Source organism: Podarcis filfolensis, assembly GCF_964270895.1.
Source record: "Podarcis filfolensis genome assembly, chromosome: 1".
Lineage (NCBI taxonomy): Eukaryota > Metazoa > Chordata > Lepidosauria > Squamata > Lacertidae > Podarcis > Podarcis filfolensis.
The window spans coordinates 83,997,434-84,016,939 of NC_139604.1; the positions used below are offsets into that span (position 1 = coordinate 83,997,434).

Below are 19,506 nucleotides of genomic sequence, written 5' to 3' on the forward strand. Positions count from 1 at the left end.
TGTTGCAGTTCTCGGAAGATAAAAATAGTTAATTACTATGCACAACTCACAGCACATTCCTATTGGTTTAATAGGGCTTACTCCTAGCTAAGTGGGTATAGGAATGCAGCCTAAAGTTTGAAAATGGTCCTTGGCTGATATCCAATTATGGTAACAATAATGGAATAGGCCAGTAATTAAAGAAAGAAAAATTATTAAAAGCTGAGATTTGGTAACTCAATATATAAAAAATAATTACAAATCTCAAGAAGAGGAATAGATTATTTGTACTTACAAGAGAAAGAACATTTGGAAAGCTGGCTCGTACTTTTGAAGTGAGTGTGTTCATATTCGATATTTATTAATAATTTATTTGAAGGTGGGTGGAGTTGTTTTTTGCTTTTTTGCGTTTGTACATATTGTATATATTGTATAATTAAAGTATTATATGAGTTTATAAATATTAGCAAATGCATTCAAATGTTGAATTATACTAATCTGTAGAGTGTAATCTATACTTTTTGCATATTTCACTTTTTGAAGGGTAACATGTACAATAAACTAATTTGCAAACAAAAATGGGCCAGTGTTTATCATTTCTTCTTCTTCTGGCTTTCACAAGCAGAACTCAACATTTCTTTCCCACCGCATCATTTTGCTGTTGTGCAGTTGAACAGAACCATAACCAGGAAAAATGTAGGACTGTTTCCCTTTGAAGGAGAATGTTGGCAAACTGGATTCACTTGGGTTGTAGTGATGGGCAAAAGAGATCTCTTTGGGGAGTGCTCCTTTGGGAGGAAGGCCAATACATAAATGAAATAAATAATCAATACAGAATAATAAAAAAGTACTCCTAAAGTCAAGGGAAGTGTATGTCAAACCTCCTAAACCAGCATAGGAATATAATGCAATCGTCTTCTTCTTTTGGAATTGAACATCAAGGTCTGTGTAGGTAAAAATTAGCTGAGTAACGACTGCACCTGCCATAGGTTTTACTTTCTGTAAAACCAAGCTGTACGCGCAGATGCGAAGAATCGCGACCTGTTGTACTGTGATTATAAAAGTCATAATTTTTGCCCACTTCTAGCGTATAATTATCCCTGAAACAGGCAGGCTTTTAAAAAGAGAAATAAAAGCCAGGCAGATCTGGCTTCCTATCGCCATTCCTAGAAGTTTCAACAGCTGCTTTATGTTGCGGCGTTTTCGGATCCAACGTTGAACTGCGCAGAGCTTGAATCCTACCAGCGTGTGCACAGAACGCGCTTCTGCAACCTGCAAGCGTTAAAAGCGCGTTTTCTCATCATCACAAAGGCAAGGCAAAGCCTCTAGAGGCCGCTTGATCTGGCAGAGACTCGGTGTCCTTCGCCCCATCCTGTTATTTATTTGCCCTTTCTGGGAAGTTCGCCTTCTCCGCAGGGCTGCTGGTTCCGTCTGCGTTCGCATCTTCGAAAGGAGCCGGCCCTGCGAGGGGCAGAGCTTTCCCTAAGCACCGCCCCCTGGCGCCTTCGCGCGGCTCCGCTTTGTTTAGCCCAGCCCAGCCTAGCTCGGCCGGGACGGGTGATTGACACGGACCAAAGTTATCCCGGAATAAAGGAAGCACGCATGTGCCATCACACCGGATGTGAACATGCTCATTTGGCCTCCTCCGCCTCCATCACCCGGGAGCTCGCTTTGTTAAAAAAAAAAAAATCAGAAGGGGGGGGGGCAGCAATCGTGCCAAGCCGTGCCAATCCGGTTTATTCTGCGCTGCGGCTGCCCGCAGCAGGACAAAAAAAGAGAGGGAGGCAGGATAAATGCATTCGCCCCTCGTCCCGCTTCCTAAAGACGATCCCCGACAGTAAAGCTTTAGCACCAATAAACTGAAGCGGGTCAAATTCGTGCCAGCCCCAGATGAGGGTTTCAAGCACTCCTTGCGCCTTGCCGGCCGCTTCTCCCTAATGCTCGTCCCCTGCGCTTCCTGCTGCTGTTGGGGAGCTGCTGGGCTTCCCCGCGCCGAGGGGGCGGCGGCAGGTTCAGAGGCCGGGGGTCGAGCATGGATTTCCGAGGGAAGAAGTACGAGCGGGGCAGCAACTGGTCGGACCCCGAGGTGGTGGAGCTGCTGCACTTGTGGGCCGACGAGTCGGTGCAGGCGGAGCTGGAGAGCTGCCTTCGGAACCAGCACGTCTTCAACCGGATCGCCGAGGTGCTGCGGGAGAAGGGCATCCACCGCACGGGCGACCAGTGCCGGGAGAAGATCAAGAAGATGAAGCTGGAGTACCGCCGCATCAAAGAGAACAACAAGGCCCCTCGAGGGGGCAGGACTTGGAAGTTTTACGACGTGATGGATCGGGTCCTGGCCAGCCGGCCGTCCCTCGCCTACAGCGCCGCCGCCGCCAACAGCAGCAGCAGCGGCGCCTTGCTGATGGCGCAACAAGTGCTGCCGCCGGGGAGCCTGGTGGAAAGCTACCGTCCCCACTTGGCACCCTCGTCGGCTCTGCCCTTCCCGCCCTCTCAGCCCCCGGAGCTGATGGAGATCAAATGCGAGGAGGTGGATTCCGAGGTGGAGCAGTGCTTGACGCCGGAGCCGCCGCCTTCTCTCACTTACCAGCCGGGGGGCTCCCCCGAGGAGGACAGGGCCTTTTTGGACGACTCGCCCCTCTCCAGGCTGGAGATGCCCATCGAGACCAGTGTCTCGCCCTCAGGTAGGACGGCGGCGGCGGCGGGCTCGGCTCACTTAACGTCGAGATGGCAAGGGCCTCTTGGTCACAACAGAGCAGGCCCCACCCGAGACATGTTGGCACTGGAGGGGGGCATCACATGCTGCCCCCCTTCTCTCAAGTCAAGGTACACAGTACCCAAGGCAGGTGAAGTTAGCCTAGCGCCCCCGAGGCAGACAATCCCACAAGCACCTCCTTCCCTCACAGTAAAAATACAGTACAACAATACATTAAGTAACCAACCATTTGCTGTCCTGCCAGGAGCTAACACTGTTTTTGTGGTGCGTGTTAGTTATGTCAGCAGAAGATCGGAAAGCAAAGAATCCACTTTCTGAGGGATCTGGCTTTCAGAGTGGTCAGTTACAATCTCTCCTTTGCTCTATAAAAGATGAGGCATATGCTCCCCACCCACCCCAGCCAATCTGTGTTTTCCCAGAGAAGGACAAACCCTCTATTTTAGTTACAAAACTGTCATTTTTAATCAAGTGCCTTTCCCTGATCTCTCCAAAACCTCCCAGTCCTTTGATGCCAAGCCCCTCTTTCCTGCATGGAGACTAGGTTTACCTGTCCTCTGGTTTTGTAATACAGCATAATTTCAGCCTCTCTCTCCCCCCTCCCCTATAACAGGTGTCTTGTGTCCATCCCCCTCCCCCAATTCCTCCAAGGGTCCTGATGTGCTGATTTGAGAAACTTTTATCCTATCTTTATCTGAAGCCACAGAACATTGCCTTGGGCATGTTTCAGGCTGAAAGGCAATTAAATAAATAAACGGTATACTTTGGACCTCTGAAACACTCTGAGGCAATGAGTTCTGCAACTAAATGCCCCTTGCAGTTAACAAATAGTAACCTGAGTTTACAGAATGCTGACTTTCTTGGAATTGTCCCATGTGTCAAATGGGGAACAATGCAAAACAGTAAACTAAATTCATGACTCAAACTACAAAAAAAAAAAAAAAAAGGTTTAGAATAGAGGTTTGGGTGATTTCTGGGTGAGACAGGCTGCTTTGGATCCTGGAGCAGTGGCGGACTTTGGGCTTAACATTTCAGTGGCACCTTGTGCAGCACCAAAATCCCCACCTCTCACCTTCCATTGTTCATCATTATAGCAGTGCTTCCTGTGGGGCCCTGTGACTCCACAACTGGTTATAATAATAATAGCAACAATTTATTATTTATACCCTGCCCATCTGGCTGGGTTTCCCCAGCCACTCTGGGCGGCTCCCAACAGAATAAAAAAGCGATAAACTATCATACATTAAAAACTTCCCTAAATCCACCTCTGCCTGGAGTTTTAAATGCCACAAAGCAAATAAATAACTCTAAATGCTGAGTCTACAATAATACCTCTGTTCAAGTCACCTTGCATGAGGGAAAATCTATACCATGAGCAGATGTACCAGTGTAGATGCTTAGTTTGGCATCATTGGTATCAGACTTCAGAATGTGAGCTTCCACACCATCCATTATTTGGAACCATTTATAATTCTGACTGGTGGCTTGCTGGCATCCACCAAGATTGATCTCCAGCATCGGTGATTTTAGAAATTGAAACAGTGGGAGCCACATGCATTGCAGGGAGTTGGCCTAGATGGCTCTTGGGATCCCTTCCAATTCTACAATTCTTCCAACCCTACAATATGATTCTATGTCAGTTTCTGTAACTTGTTTGAAGCACGATGCTGAATGAGTTGCATCTGTATATCAGGTACTTGTTGCAAAAAGTTAAAGGGCGCATTTCTGGATGTGCAAATTTCATGCTAGGAAACATTAGGAATAGAACTGAAAATAAAACTGCCAATACCATAGTGCCACTGTATAATGTATAAAAATCTATGGTGTGACTGTAACTGCGTACAGTTTTGGACACCTTGCCTCAAGAATGATATTTGAGAGCTGGAAAAGGTTCAGAAGAGGCCAACAAAGGGGCAGGAACCCTTATGAGAAAAGATTACAACATTCAGAATTTTAGTTTAGAAAAAACTTGAGTAAGGGAACATGATACGGGTGCGCAAAATTATGGAGAAAATGGATAGGCAAAAGTGTTTCCTTCCTCTTACAAAATACTCCAACTTGGGGGCATTCAGTGAAGCTGGGCATTAGAAGATTCAGGACAGCAAATACTTCTTCCCGCAGGAAACTTCCCGCAGGAAACTATGGGATTTGCTCTCACAAGAGGCAGTGATGGCCACCAACTTGGATGGCTTTAACAAGGGATTAGGCAAATTCGTGGAGAATAATGACTACTAGCCATGATGACCTTCAATGTGGGAGACACTAAGTGTCTGAATACCAGTTGCAGGGAGGATACTGCTGTTGTGCTCAGGTTCTGCTTGCTGGCTTCCCCCAGGCAGCTGGTTAGCCACTGTGAGAACAGGATACTGCACTAGGTGGACTGTTGGCCTCACCCATCAAATGCTGCTTATGTTATGTTGATTTATCAATATCCTTACTAGTTTGGTTTGCTTTGAGATTCTGCTATGGACAGGACTGATACTAATTAAAGGCAACGATGGCAGATGGTTCAAGCAAGTCTGACCGTAGTCAAGAAGTGTGAAATGATTTTGTGCCTCAAAGGAAGGAATTTCCCTTTATCTGTGTCCTCCTTCAGGTTTCAGTGAACCCAACATGGCTTCGTCATCCCGGATCCAAAGTCTGGGGCCACGGCCTGGCTTTTCCACCCTGCACCGCCTGCGGAAGAAGCGGAAAGCCCAGCGGCTGAAGGATCCCCTGGACGCGCTCTTGCTGAAGACCCTGGCGGCACAGCGGGACATGGAGGAGCGCTTTCTGCAGATGGAGGAACGGCGGCTCCAACGGGACCTGGAGGCGGAGGAGCGGCGGATACAGCTGGAGCAGCGACGCTTTGAACTGGAACGGGACCACGAATTCCGCATGTTCAACGTCTTCGCCCAGATGCTCAGCATCCTAAAACAAAGCAATAACGGCTCCTTTGCAAGCGGGCTGCCCCAGGGCGTGGACCTTAGCCAAGCATTTTCCGATAGCACTGGGGCAGGCGAAGGGGCCCAGCAGGAAGTGAGGACCACACAGCTGGTGCGGCCCGTCTTGGGCAGGACAGCCTATGTGTTTGATTTCTGCAACCATAGTGATTTCCAAAGCAGCCCATACCTCTCGGTTCGAGGCAATATTGCCAACATCTTCAGGGGGTCCACAGAGGAAGGGTACAGGGCCTATCATGCCGACAAGTATGAAGAGGACAAAAACCCCACGGTGAGTAAACTCTGTTTCTGCTGTGTGCCTTCAAAAACAAAAATTATTATTTAATATGGTTATGGATTTTCCACGCAGATCAAGGTTCAGCATAATCAAGGAAGAACTCTCTGCTGCAGGAGCTTATATTCTGACTTGTAATCAAGGGTGAAGGAGGGTGTATGAACAAAGGATAAATCTGAGCACGTGCACTTACGAAGCCTGGGCTTCATTTTGGTTGGGGGTAAAAACTAAGACTGTAATCCTCTGTATAGGTATGGGAATAAGCTGCATAGAGTTCAACAGGATCAGCTTCTCTCAGTATTGGGCCGCCCAGGATTGAAGCAAAGGCTAAATGGGAAAAGGTGGCTTTGAGGAGGAAAAGGGGATGGAAAGTCTTAATTGAGGCATCCCCCACCTCCCGCCACTCCTTGGAGAATTTAATATAGTGAGTGAACAGAATCCTCCTGTTATTTAAAAACAGCTGTACATCCATCCATCCACCCAGAGAAACTGGCAGTTACATGCACGACTCCTAAATTTACACAATTTACATAGCATTGTATCTTTTGATAACTTTCCTGGAATGAATGTTAGCCCAAGGGGACTTATAATTATGTTTTTTTTACAATTCAGGGGCCATGTTATCGTGAACACTAAACCACAGTCTAACACTATGTAGATGAGTCTCCATGTGCCCAAGTGATACACTGGACTAACATTTCTTCCTCTTTCCTTCTCCTCCACATCCCTGGGTGTAGCCAAGTAAAACAATAGAAATACCTATTGGTTCTGCCCCCCCCCAACAAAAATCCTGCCTACGCCCATGTCTTTTGCTTTCAAATAGGTTAGCATGATGTATGTTGAACTGGACTTGAAAGACTTGGGTTCAAATCCTTAGTGGGTAATTTTGGACCAGTAAATATTTATCAGCCTAATCTACCCCCCAGGGATGTTGTGAGGGGGAAAATGAGATCTGTGTACACCACAAATTATTAGAGAAAAGGCAGTATACAAATGTAGTAAATAAATAAATTACCTGGGTAAACATGGTGACTGCCCAAGCTACTGTCTCCAAGAAAAATAGTATCTATACTTACTGACCTGCATTTTCTTTCACACTGTATGAATGATGAAGTGTCTATATATGAACATAAATGAACGGCATGAAATGATTTCGTTGAGGAATATGAATATGTGCCGTGTAAATGCATGCAAATTTACAGCTGAAGCCTCTCACGTAATTATGCAAAGAGAGGAATCTTGGATTCAGATACATTCACAAGTGAATTGAAGAATAAATTACATACTATTTGTTTATATGCCTGATCTTTTAAAAAAATCTATTTCCCAAAGTGCTCATTGGCCCCAGTACTTAAAAGAACTCTGGTTCACACATTTTTTAACGGGGTAATAGCACGTCAGGTAATGTGAAATACATATACATGCAGTGATTGTTTTTCTTAACAATACTTCTGTCTCTGTCTCCAGGGCATCATTAATTTTGGCACCAGTGAAAACAAGCTGTGCTTTGATCTGATGTCCAAGCGGGTAAGAGAATCGTAAATGTGCTTGATTCCTGAGCTGTGCTCTTTCCCTTCCCAAATCAGTTAGCCCTCAGAGGCTTAATTTTACATGCTGAAGCATCTTGATATGAATACTTGTTAACCCCTTTCTTTTCCATTTGTGCCTTTTCTAGAGTAGTGGTGGTGGGAACATGGCACCTCTCTTGGGTTTCTTGCAGTCAACCACTTCCAAATATTGGAGAGAACTTCCTGCCCTATTCCTGCCCCAAGCCCTTGCTTCCCTAGTATGCATGAATTTATCTATCCCCAAAACAACTGGGGGAGAAAGCGGGCAAAGGACCCAGAAGAGGATTGAGACAGGACTCTGCAGAGGAGCCGCACCCTTTAGAAGGATGAAAATTGTTTCCCAAGCTAGCAACCTTACACCTCCTTGACCAAGCTTTAAACAATAATAGAAATCAAAATTATTGTTGTTCTTTTAACTTAGGGCGTTTCTTTGACTTTCAAATTCTGGGTACTTCTAGAGACAATGTCTCTTTCCAGAATGAGAGTCCTCTTCTGATAATAATGTTGCAGGAGCACTAGCAGTGTGCCTGTTCCCGTGAAAGGAAATGGGATGGACTTGCCTTGCTGACCAATATAGATTTGCGTGTTTTGGGTTTTGTAACTTGTAAGACGAATGCCCTCCAGCAGGATGGGAGCATTCGGTTCTACAGGTTTGATTCTTACCTTTTCCAGACCAATTTGGGTGCTTAATTATTGTGCCCTTTCCTTCTCTTTGCTAATAGCTGACGCAAAGTGACATGAACGTCATAGAACCTCCACTGCTACAATATCCTGACTGGAAGGGCCATATGTTGTGAGTAGTAACTGCCCTGTATCTTTTCCCCTTCGTAAGTATCTTCACCCTATTTTCTGCACCTATAAGGAAATTATTATCCTGTTCTGCAGGAGATTGCAGGTGCAATACAAGCAATAAAGAGAGCCTTTTCCAGGCAGGCAAAGTCAGATATCTCTAAGCAGGTCAGGATTCCGGTCAGCTGCTCTGCTGAGCTGTGAAACATGTTTCAGCAGAGAGCTGGGGCCATCTAGAATCTTGAGGTTTGATGTTGGTTGGTTATGCCTATACTATTTTTCTAGAAAAAGAGGTGCAGGAACTCACCATGAACACCTCCCTTGTCTTAGAATGGCAATGGTGCCCATTTGAGAGGTGCCAGAACTGAATTCTGGTGAGTTCCAGCTGGGAAAAAAGCCCTTCCTCCCTGAGGAACTGGCTGAGCTGAATTAAAGTGCCCTTCTGCAGGAGGGGCTGTTATTGGGGGAACACCCTAAGACTGTGAGAGCCCTATGGGAAGTGCTGAAACCCATGCTTACCCCCTCCATGGGCAGCTAGTATTTCCCCATCATCTTTATATTCCCTGAGGTAGTGGAAGGGACTGAGAAGAGGTCATGGCACTTCTGGAGGAGGAGGAGTATTTTTTAAAGTGCCTGAAATGGCTACATGCTATACAAAAATAAAAAATAAAATATATGGTTCTTGTAAGTACCAAGGGTGATGAAGTGAGCATGGTTGTGCGCATGTATGCATAAGAAATCAGAAAATAAAATACATAAGGGGTATGGTGGTGGAAGGGTGTGCTGAATTATTTCAAAATAGCACCTCAGGAGTGCAATGGACTGTTTGCTAACTGTGTGGCATGTGAAGTCTTTGCGACTGAGGTCGTTTCTTTAATATACAGTAGTTGATAATTTTAATAACCATATATTCTGATAACACATTCATTCTCCAAAGGCTGTTGTGAGCATAACTTGGGTGAAGGGGAAGCTATGTTCACTGCCTTGGAAGAAATGGAAGGAAGGAAGGAGCTAAAGAGGAATGTGGAAATACCCAGGACATGCAGTTTGAACTGGTCCAGCCAGGAATATAACATGCTTGTAACAGGAAGGGCTGATCTTTCAGTGAATTAACTGTATGTATATTCTCCTTTTCTGCAAAGGAGCTCAGCTCAAGTATACCAGGGGACCTGTGCACCTCCATTTGTTGCTGACTACAGCTCCAGTCATTTAGAGCCAGCATGACCAACAGTCAGGAGAGATGGGAAATGTAGCACAACAACTTCTGAAGGGCCATCTCCATCCTACCAGGATATGGTTCTTTTAAGCAGGGTTGGGGAGTCAATAACCTCCAGATGCTGTTGGGAGTTGGAGTCCATCAGCCCCGCCAGCATGGTCAATGGTCCAGGATGATGGGAGTTTTAGCCCCACATCTGGAGAGTCTTAGGTGCCCCATCGCTGCTTTTAAGCACTTTACACCTTCAGTTCTCATTGCAATCAGACCTAAAGTGGAAATTAACAATAATAAAGTGCAGGAATTTATGGCATCTTATGTGTGTGAACAACGGAAATGTTTTGCGCTGGCCCAGTAAAAATTTATCCTGTTTCCATGCCTACTGCATAAACCTTCTCTGTGTTCTGGAATGCATCCTGGTGGAGAGCGAAGCCTTTCCTTGGGAGAAACTAATTCCATGGTTGCTTTTATATCTCCTTCAGCTTGCGAGAGGAAGTGGCTCGATTTTTGACCTATTACTGCAAGGCACCTGCACCTCTTAAAGCAGAAAATGTAGGTCAATTTACTTCTGGCTTGTTTGTTCTTTTAGTAATGTATTGGCACTCATATTGATGATTATCCTACCCTAAATGGGAGTAAACATCTATCCCAACATGTCTTCTGCAGGTGATCATACTGAATGGCTGCGGCTCTCTGTTTTCTGCTTTGGCTACCGTTCTCTGTGATCCAGGGGGTAAGTGAGATAACTAGGGAAATAGTTGGTGGTATTCAAATTAATGACTCAGTTAGGTCCTTGAATTTGGGTAGGCCTATTTTGAGCAAAACATAGTTGAATACAACCCTTAATATATGGATTTGTTGGTTGGTAATGGAGTAGGAATATTGCAAAGAATAGCAACAAAACTGCTAATGTTTATGGTCATAATTCTGCTGGGTATTCTTCTTTATTCCCTTGCCCATTGTACTTGCACTAATTAGCTACATTAATCAGGGCAAGTAAAAGTTAACTCCAAACTGGTCTCTCTGGACTCGTAGAAAGGAACTTTTCACAAAGACCCTGACCTCAGCTGCATTGTCCCAGCTGTAAACTTCAGAGGCACAAATTGCAGCAGTGGGATAACTGGCTTTCTTCTTTTGATTTCAGAAGCCTTCCTGATCGCTACCCCTTTCTACGGAGGCATCACCCAAAGTGTGTTTCTCTATGGGAATGTGAAGCTGGTCTATGCCCATTTGGACAGTCAGGTAAGAAGGAGAGCGGACAGCCATCACATTCTATTACCTAGGGGTCCGGATGTGGACTGAAATTTCCATCTGTCCCCATGCCAGCATGTCCTTAACATCTGGGGGCACCATGTTGGCTACTCTTGCTATTGTCCTATGGCATTTTCTGGCAGCAGGCAACTTTACATATCTTCCTCACAGTTCACTTGAGCAATAGTTGCTAAACAATGGGTTCAGGCTCCAAGTCACAGGGAAAGTTGGGTATGGGTTGCCAAACTGGCTGACAGAGAGGGAAGTATTGCACACAAGATATATTTGGTTTTTCTGAGAAGACAAAGTTTCTGAACAGAAATTACCCGTGTGTATCCCTACAGTAAGAAGTTTTGGAACACCTTTCCTAGAATATGTTTGCTGAATTTAAGGCTTAAGTAATTTGGGCTGTGAAGGCTGCCTTTGCTTGTATCCAAATCAGCATTCTGGCATTCCTCTGTAGAGGTCCACGAATATCCCTTCCTCAGTATAAGTTGAACTTCAGCTTCTGTGAATGGCTGCTCAATTCATGGTGTCACTGGGAAGTGTGTTAACAATTCTTATCTCTGTAATAACATCCAGTTGAAGGGAGTGGAGTCCTTGTTAAGACTTCTTGAGATGTGCAGCACAAATAGCTTTTGCTCGGTTCCGAAAGGCTTTTGTGCTCAGCTTACTCTTTAATGCATTTCAGGTCACCGGCACCTGCAACCGTCCGTTCCAGCTCACTGTGGAAAAGCTAAAGAAGGCCTTGCAGGATGCACAGTCAGAGGTGAGCTTGCTTCATCTTACAGTTGCTGAATCTTCCAAGGCTTCATTGGTGGGTGGGGCCACAGATTACAGGGATGTTGTGGAATGTAATACAATAAACCTTTAGATTTTGGGGTAATTCAGTGTTGCGCTAATACGGCCGTTCTGCCAGTGCAAGCATTTCTGCTTGCCTGATGGAGCAGTCTCCCCTGCACACTGTTCTGGGGTTTTTCCCAGGCTCCCAGAGCGGATTTAGGGGAGGCGCAAGGGGAAGCCCCATTGCTTGTGGGAGTCTTTGCACTGGCTTCTGCTCACAGGCCAGGTTAGCTGAATCTGGCCCCTAGTTTTGATTCATTTCAGTGGTCCAGGGTGGTCTAAGTATAAGCATTGTTGAGGCCAAGTGTGGTAGAGGCTGGATGCATCATGGTGTTTTGACTGCTGCATTACAACTTTGGAGCTTTGATAGACAAATATTTTATTACAGCATACGGCAGGCATAGGCAAACTCTGGCCCTCCAGATGTTTGGGACTACAATTTCCATCATTCCTGACCACTGGTTCTGTTAGCTAGGGATGATGGGAATTGTAGTCCCAAGCATCTGGAGGGCTGGAGTTTGCCTATGCCTGGCATACAGGATAATATGAATGGACCCTTATTGCTTGCTTCTGCTTCTTTTGACAAAATTTATGCTCTGTTTTGTTCTCATTTAGAAAAGACTTCTGTTTTTTGAAGGATACCTTCCTACCTCTAATAGCTTCCTTGATTCTGCTCATTAGCCACATTGACATCTTCTTGTCTCTGATGGAGTCTTTCCTTTATCTGTAATGTACTTCCTAGCTCAGTTTGTATGATTGAGGTTTTGAACAATCTCTAAGTATTTTGGTGAGATTTGACACTTTCCACTTCCCCATTCAACTTTCTTTTTACCAATTCCTTCAGTTTTGGGACATTTCCTCTTTTAAAGCCAAATGTGGCTGTGTTGAATTTTCTTGGCAATTGTTCACTTACCATCTATGTGGAATTTGATTGCACCAAGACATTTTTGATTTAAAAAATATTGTAAAGCTATAAAAGAGAATTCAACCAAGCTCCTTTACTTTGCTACATTTCATGATGCACTGACAACAGGCAGGTAAAAGCAGCCTGATAATGAGGGTCACCAATGTTATAAACCAAAGTGCCTCAGGACACGCAGGTTTCTCGACAGGCAGTATTTTATATAAGGTCCCTTGTTCTTTGTGTTTTACAGTTTGATGCTTTTGTTTTATAGGGTGTCAGAGTAAAGGCTTTAATTCTCCTGAACCCCCATAATCCCTTGGGTGACATCTATTCTCTCTCTGAGTTACATGACTTCTTGGAATTTGCAAAAAGGTATGATCTAAGACTTTGTTTGGAGATGGCTAGTCCAACAGACCAAATATTGTAGGCTGGGATGAGTGAAAATATGCATTTTTACATCTGCCTAGGCTACATGAACTTAGTTTCTGCAGAGTAGGAGTAGGGAACCTCTGGTTTGTCAGTTCTCATCAGCCCCAGCAAGCATGGTCAATGGCTAGGGATGATGGGAGTTGCAGTTCAGCAACATCTGGAGGGCCAGAGGTTCCCCACACCTGTTGTAGAGGATGAGGTTCAGCTGAAGACTCAACAGAAAAGGTTAGGGACATTTTGTAGGGTGAGGTGGTACTTGAAGGCAAGAGTTGGGTGTGACACTAGACATATTCCAAGAAGGAGCTTTAGCTATAAGGGGCAGCAAAGGAGAATTGATGGGGTGCCATTCAATGGCGCAGGAGGTCTTCATCTACTGGAGAGTGGTGGAGCTGGAGGAGCAAATGCCATGACGGGGGATAAATTTCTGGCTCCATTCCATTGATATTGCTTCCTCTTTAGAAATAACTAGGAATGCTGGGGGAGAGTTACACCTGTGTAGCATCCTGGTTGCTTCCAGATGACCTATTTCATTGCACATTCATCCCGATTTGTTCCCACAAAGTTTGCAAGGTCAGATATCATTGGTCATTTCTTGAGCATTGCCTCTGATTTGTTTGCTGGGATGCCTATACAATGTTGTGTCAGCAATTTTTACTGCCCAGTTTTCATTGTTTCCCATCGTTTTCCTTATCACAAAACATCCAATTTTAGGGAGGATATTGCCCAAGAGAGCCAAATCAACTTTTAATTACATGGCCTGAATTTGCCCATATGTGATTGAATGCCAATAAGATTGAACCCAGCCGAAAATAGCAACAATCTGAAAGTGTCCCCTGTTGTTATCAGCAAGCTGTTTTGCATGTCAGTGAAAGGCAGCCTTTTCGGTGGGAAACAGAATGTCCATGAAGGTTTTGCTGCCGTCTTTAGTAATGGGAGAGCAAATGTGGCTACTAGGTGTGATGTTTTCACTCTATTCCTGCTGTCCGGTTTTGGGAGCATTGCCCACCTAAATCCTCCTCTCTAGTGGCAGCCAGCTGAACTGTGCCCACTTCCTGGCAGCAAGCAGCCTCTCTACCCATTTCCAAAAAATCCCGTTTTTCCTTTCTCCCATTCTAGGCATGAGCTGCACGTGATAGTAGATGAGATCTACATGCTGTCAGTTTTCGATGATTCTGCCACATTCCACAGTGTGCTTGAAATGGACAGGTAAAGGCATCTTTAGTGCTTCCATCACCTCTTAATGGGGTTCGCCAACACTATAAAGTTCCATGAAACAGAAAAGCGGCACTGAGCAAACACTTTCACAGCACAAACTGCTATTAAGAGTCCTGATGGGTTAAAAGTTGGCAGCTTCTACTGGCAGCAATGTGGTACATTCCCTTTTTTAGAGGCTTGTAACTGGGGGAAAGTGCTCTCCATGCTTCTGCACCACAATATCCCAGGGCTTCAAAGGGTTGCTTTCTGGCACAGTTTTAACAGTAGCAGCACTGTGAGAATGACTCTCTGGTTCAGGGGCGAGGAACCTGTGGCCCTCCAGATATCGGTGGACTGCAACTCACATCGTCATTGGCAGTGCTGATTGGGGATGATGGATGTTTGAGTCCAGCAACAGCCACAAGCTCCCCACCCTGGATCAGGACCATGGAGGAGAGGAACAATGTGCATACAATTGTCCCTGAAATTCTTTTGCATGTCTGTGATAGTTGGAGGTTTTCCTAAACGTGGTGTGGAAATATGCAGCTTGGAAGCAGAGCGGAGAGACCTCAGAGAGTCTTTTGACTCTCTGAGAGCAAACCAGGCCTGACACATTTTTGTTATGGAGATGGACTACCACAGGTTAATCCAAGCAGGCTTGAGAGTATGTGGTGGTGGGGAAGGGTTTTTTTAATTCTTTTCCTCCATTCCACGGTCCCATGGACGAAAATCCCCTTTCCAAGCAGCTACTTTCATTTCAAGGGGAAATTTTATTGGTGTCATTGGTAGAAAAGCTGTTCTTTCCCTCCTCTTTTCCAGGTCTTCTGGCGAATCAGAACAGTAGTGAGCCCCTAAGCAGATAAGAGAGGTGGATTTAGGGCAGTGCGACTGGCTTCACTGCTCTGGGCACTGAGGCTAGAGGGCGCTGCAGGGCGTCAAAACTATGACATAGTGAATTGAGCAGAACAGAAGGCGAGAGGCGGGGATGACAAATTTTGGTCTCACACTGCTGAAATAGGAAAGACGAAAGTCCAGCCTTTCAGATAACATAGGTGACGCAGGGGAGGATGAAGAGGAACTCAGACTGGTTGGGAACTAGAGACACTTGCAGTTTCCTCGATAAGTCTTAGTGGGCGTCCTTGGGAACCACACTGGGGACTATAATTTCTCCTGGTGCTTCAGAATACCCTAGAAGCCTCGTTGATTTGTTGCTAACATCTACATATGCATTCTCTTTATGCACAGATTTCCTGATCCGCAGAGGACCCATGTGATGTGGGGAATTACTAAGGTGAGTGCTTTTTTCTTTTCTTTTTTATCTTATTTTCATTTTCAACTTTTACAAATATTTTTAACAAGGAAAACAAAATCTTTCAAATCTCATTTACCTTCCCCTCTACTTCCCTCCCTTCATTTCTGCAGTTACTTATTTTATATATTTTTATTACTGCATATCCAATTCAAGTCTGTTTACTAATTTTCCATTATCTTCCCCTTGATTATCTCTTACTGCGTGTGTTTATATCAATCCTGCTAATGTTTTGATTTGTTTACAATGTATCTTCAAATAATCAATAAATTGTCCTCATTCTGTTTTTAAAAGTCTCTTCTTGATTTCTCATTGTTCTGGTAAGTTTTGCTATTTTTGTGTACTCCATTAATTTTAATTGCCAGTCTTCTTTTGTCGGAACTGTTTCTTCCTTCTATCTTTGAGCATAAAGATGCATTTTTTTCTGATGCTCAGGTGGTATTATTTCAAAAGCCTGGGCCATGCGTGAGAGAGATTTGTTTATTCATTGGTTGGCTCAAAAGATTATTAATTTCTGGCCCCTGCAGGATTTTGCTGCCGCTGGGATTCGTTTTGGGACACTGTACACGTTGAATCAAGATGTTGCCAATGCTGTGGCTTCCTTGTGCTACTTCCACGGGGTCTGTGGGCCTGTTCAGTACAAAATGGCCCAGCTACTCCGAGACAGAGGTGAGGCCAAGAATGTTGCACAACCCCTCCCTGCTCTGTTCTCTCTTTGGGAAGGGAGCTTTGCCAAAACTGCAGCTTTTGCCTGTCCAGGATTCTCAGGCTGTAGCGTGGAGATGGTTGCCAATTCAGCAGCATCTTCCATTAAAGCATAAAAATATTGCACTACCAACAACAGCCCTTTTCATAGCCTCCCCACCATAGACACAGCAATGTGTGGAGTAGGAAGTGACGCCACATACCCAAGCTCTGCATGTTTGGTTGGACATGTGAAACAGCCCCCTTTGCGTGTACAGCTCCCATGAGATCTGGAGCTCTGCTCAATCCAGGGGTCCAGATTGCATGGGAGCCCCACCTGCATACAAGTCTACTCACTTGGGGTACCCTTTCAGACATTCTCCCTATGTTAGAGTTGGCTTAGATCAGGCATAGGCAAACTTCGCCCTCCAGATGTTTTTGGCCCACAACTCCCATGATTCCTAGCTAGAAGGACCAGTGGTCATGGATGATGGAAATTGTAGTCCCAAAACATCTGGAGGGTTGGGTTTGCCTATGCCTGGCTTAGATGGAGCTCCTTATATTTTTATGTGTGTATCTTAAGATGGTTTTCATGTGCACACCTGAAATGTGACCAACAGGAAATTGCAATGCATTGCATAAATTGACAGGGCCCTGAGGATTTTGCATCATGTTTTGCTGCTGCAATAGTTGATCGTGCAGAAGGTGAGAATAAAGAAAAGAAGGCAGTGGAGTGAGACCAACATTTCAATACAAAATATGGGCAGTGTTGTGTAGATCTTGTCCACTTTCTTCTCTGTGGGATGCTTTGTGTGTTCACATAGTAGCCTGCAGCACCAAGTGATGATCAGTGTTTGAATGAGTTGCTGCAAATCAGCTTGCCACAGGCAGAACTTGCCTATATTCTTGAATGGCTTCAGATCCAATGCTTTTCAATGGAGTCAGTTCACACGCTGAACCACCAGTCATCAAAGAGTTGAGAAATCAAGCGATTTTATATGTACGTGTCTGAACTGCCTTATGTGTCTTCCTCTTGGCTAGACTGGATCAACCAGGTGTACTTACGGGCCAATCATGAAAGGCTGAAAGCTGCCCACACTTTTGTGACAGATGAGCTCAAGACCCTTGGGGTTCCCTTCCTGAACCGCAATGCAGGCTTCTTTGTATGGATTGATTTCCGAAAGGTCAGTGCTCATTAAAGGAGGCCCTGTAGGATCAAACAAAGTCCCTCTATTTCAGCAGTGGTGGGTGTGAATCAAGCAGACATCCAATGTTACGGATTTCAGAAAGATCTGGCTGGTGTGTTCGCACACACTGTCTCACTGACAAGGCATTGCTCTATTTTGTAAAAACAACCTCACACACACCCCCGCCCCACTTTGAATAATTAATCTCCAAAATTATCCTTTGAAAGAGCTTACTCAGAATTTTCTGTAAAGTAGAGAAGTAGCATTAGTTGTTTCAATTCAGAAACACATCTTGAGATCTTTTATGAGGCAGTGAAGTAGTTTTCATGGGTCCTGTATGCCTCCTTTTCCTAGGTTTGCTTTCTTTTTTTTTACAACCGTAGCATTTTTGCCTTTAGGCAACTGCTGAATTTTTTTTCTTTCTAAGAGGGTTTCCCTGAAGAGAGACTCAGCCATTTTGTATTGCATTCATATGGAATCTTGTAATTTAATTCTTTAAGAACTTAATTCTTAAAGAACTGCTTTTGGACTGTTCTGCATATTCACTTTGACTATAGATTTGGGGAGGGGTTGGTACTTTTGTACACCATTTTGAAGACATTTGTTGGGAAGCAGTTTATAAATCCTTATATAATTAAATATTCCCCAGTCTGATGGGTGCTTCCCTTTCAACATCACAGCCAAGGGAAATAAACTTGCAAAGATTGTGGTTGACTTTCTCATTCCACTGGTGGAAGATGGAGTAGTTCCCAGTTCTCTGAAGTCTTTTGGGAACAGGGCTGTCTCCCATTCCCAGACCTTTTTTTTAAAAAACATATCTGTCCTTATTTTTAGTGGGCAGGGTCTTTTTGCATGATTCTAATTCTATGGCTGGGCAGAAGGCAAGTCTGGATCTACTAGTAGATCTATGGGTAATTTGCAGTAGATCCACATGATGTTTCTGACTCCCAGAAGTCTCTCTCCCACACATACACACATCCCTGAGTGATGTTGCCCCTGACTCCTGTCGCTGGATCTCAAGGTTCTATTAAACAGAGAAGATCCTGAGGGTGTGACTCAGCTAATGAATCCCATCAGCAGACGCCTTGTGTGATGACTTTTCACAACAGAGCTTTCCACCCCTTCTCCTCCTTCTGAAACTGAGGGAAGGGGTGTCAAGATTTTCCCGAAAACAGCTTGTGATGGGGGAGAGGGGGAATAGTTTCACCTGAGAAGCCAAAATTCTTGTTCTAACAGAACGATCAGAAGACTGTGGCATTGAATTGCCCCCCACAAGCCTGAATCCTGCCTGCCCCTACTGCGAGGAACCTCAGGTCTCCATGGTCTTACTGAAGTTGAGGAGATGTGGCTGTAACTCCTTCTTGTGAATCGGAGCTTACTTGTTTCTTGACTCCTTTACTCCCCAGTACTTGCGAAGAGGAACATTTGAAGAGGAAATGCTGCTCTGGAGGCGCTTCCTGGACAACAAAGTCCTGCTCTCTTGTGGTAAAGCTTTTGAGTGCAATGAGCCTGGCTGGTTCCGCATCATCTTTTCGGACAAGATACATCGGCTGCAGCTAGGTCAGTGTTGTCCTTCTATCTTCTCTCCCAGCTGGTGACCCAGCATGCCAAACCCACCAGTAAGATACTGTGGCCTGATAGCTCAGACCTGTTAGTTGGTTCTCTTGAACTGTCAGTCACCGCTTGGTTGCTTCAGGACCATAGCTCTCCATCTGAATCCAGCTTTTGTTCCAACTGGTGAGTTTTTTTCTCCCCCCCCTTCCTTTCCTCCAGGCATGCAGAGGGTCCGTGAGGTTCTGGAAGAACACGAGCATGGAATCCTGAATGAAGGTAAAGACCAGCCTTGTGAGTCTGACTCGGAAGGCAAAGCGGACAGCACAGACGAAGTGATATTTGTGTCCCACCATCAAGAGCCAGCTTCAGCTGGTGGTTCCAACCTCGGCGATCTCATTGGCCTCCTGCAGCAGCAAATGCGCTCATCTGACTGGCTGCAGAAGAATACCGTGGAACAGTTTGCCCAGGAGAAACCAGAGGTCTATGATGTTTTCCGCAAGTTGGTGGGGAAGCAGTAGACTGTTTTGGTGCCCTTCCACATGGATTGCCACTGGAAGTTCTTGCTGCTCAGCTTTGACTTACCTAATGATATATTTTCCATATAGCAGGAAGCCGTTTGTAAACCTCCTTCCTGTTGCCATCTTCTCATCATTCTATTAAACTGGGGCCAACTACA

The 19,506-nt window shown here is 45.0% G+C and overlaps 1 protein-coding gene across 1 annotated transcript; it reads left to right on the forward strand.

Annotated features, from left to right (window-relative positions):
• Positions 1-1,440: 1,440 nt before the first annotated feature.
• ACCS (1-aminocyclopropane-1-carboxylate synthase homolog (inactive)) lies at positions 1,441-19,506 on the forward strand. Its single transcript, XM_083601863.1, has 15 exons — positions 1,441-2,660; positions 5,286-5,902; positions 7,373-7,432; positions 8,196-8,266; positions 9,958-10,027; positions 10,142-10,208; positions 10,620-10,717; positions 11,418-11,495; positions 12,745-12,845; positions 14,019-14,108; positions 15,342-15,387; positions 15,933-16,074; positions 17,131-17,273; positions 18,683-18,836; positions 19,050-19,506. Exons 1-15 carry the CDS (start codon positions 2,012-2,014, stop codon positions 19,346-19,348), a joined length of 2,685 nt encoding a protein of 894 aa, XP_083457989.1. The 5' UTR covers positions 1,441-2,011; the 3' UTR covers positions 19,349-19,506.

Bases quoted from the DNA above. Each gene is read 5' to 3' on its own strand.
- ACCS (XM_083601863.1), top strand. From the start codon at position 2,012: ATGGATTTCCGAGGGAAGAAGTACGAGCGGGGCAGCAACTGGTCGGAC. The intron at 10,718-11,417 runs GTAAGAAGGAGA...AATGCATTTCAG, and splicing joins ATGCCCATTTGGACAGTCAG to GTCACCGGCACCTGCAACCG. The intron at 18,837-19,049 runs GTCAGTGTTGTC...CCTTTCCTCCAG, and splicing joins GATACATCGGCTGCAGCTAG to GCATGCAGAGGGTCCGTGAG.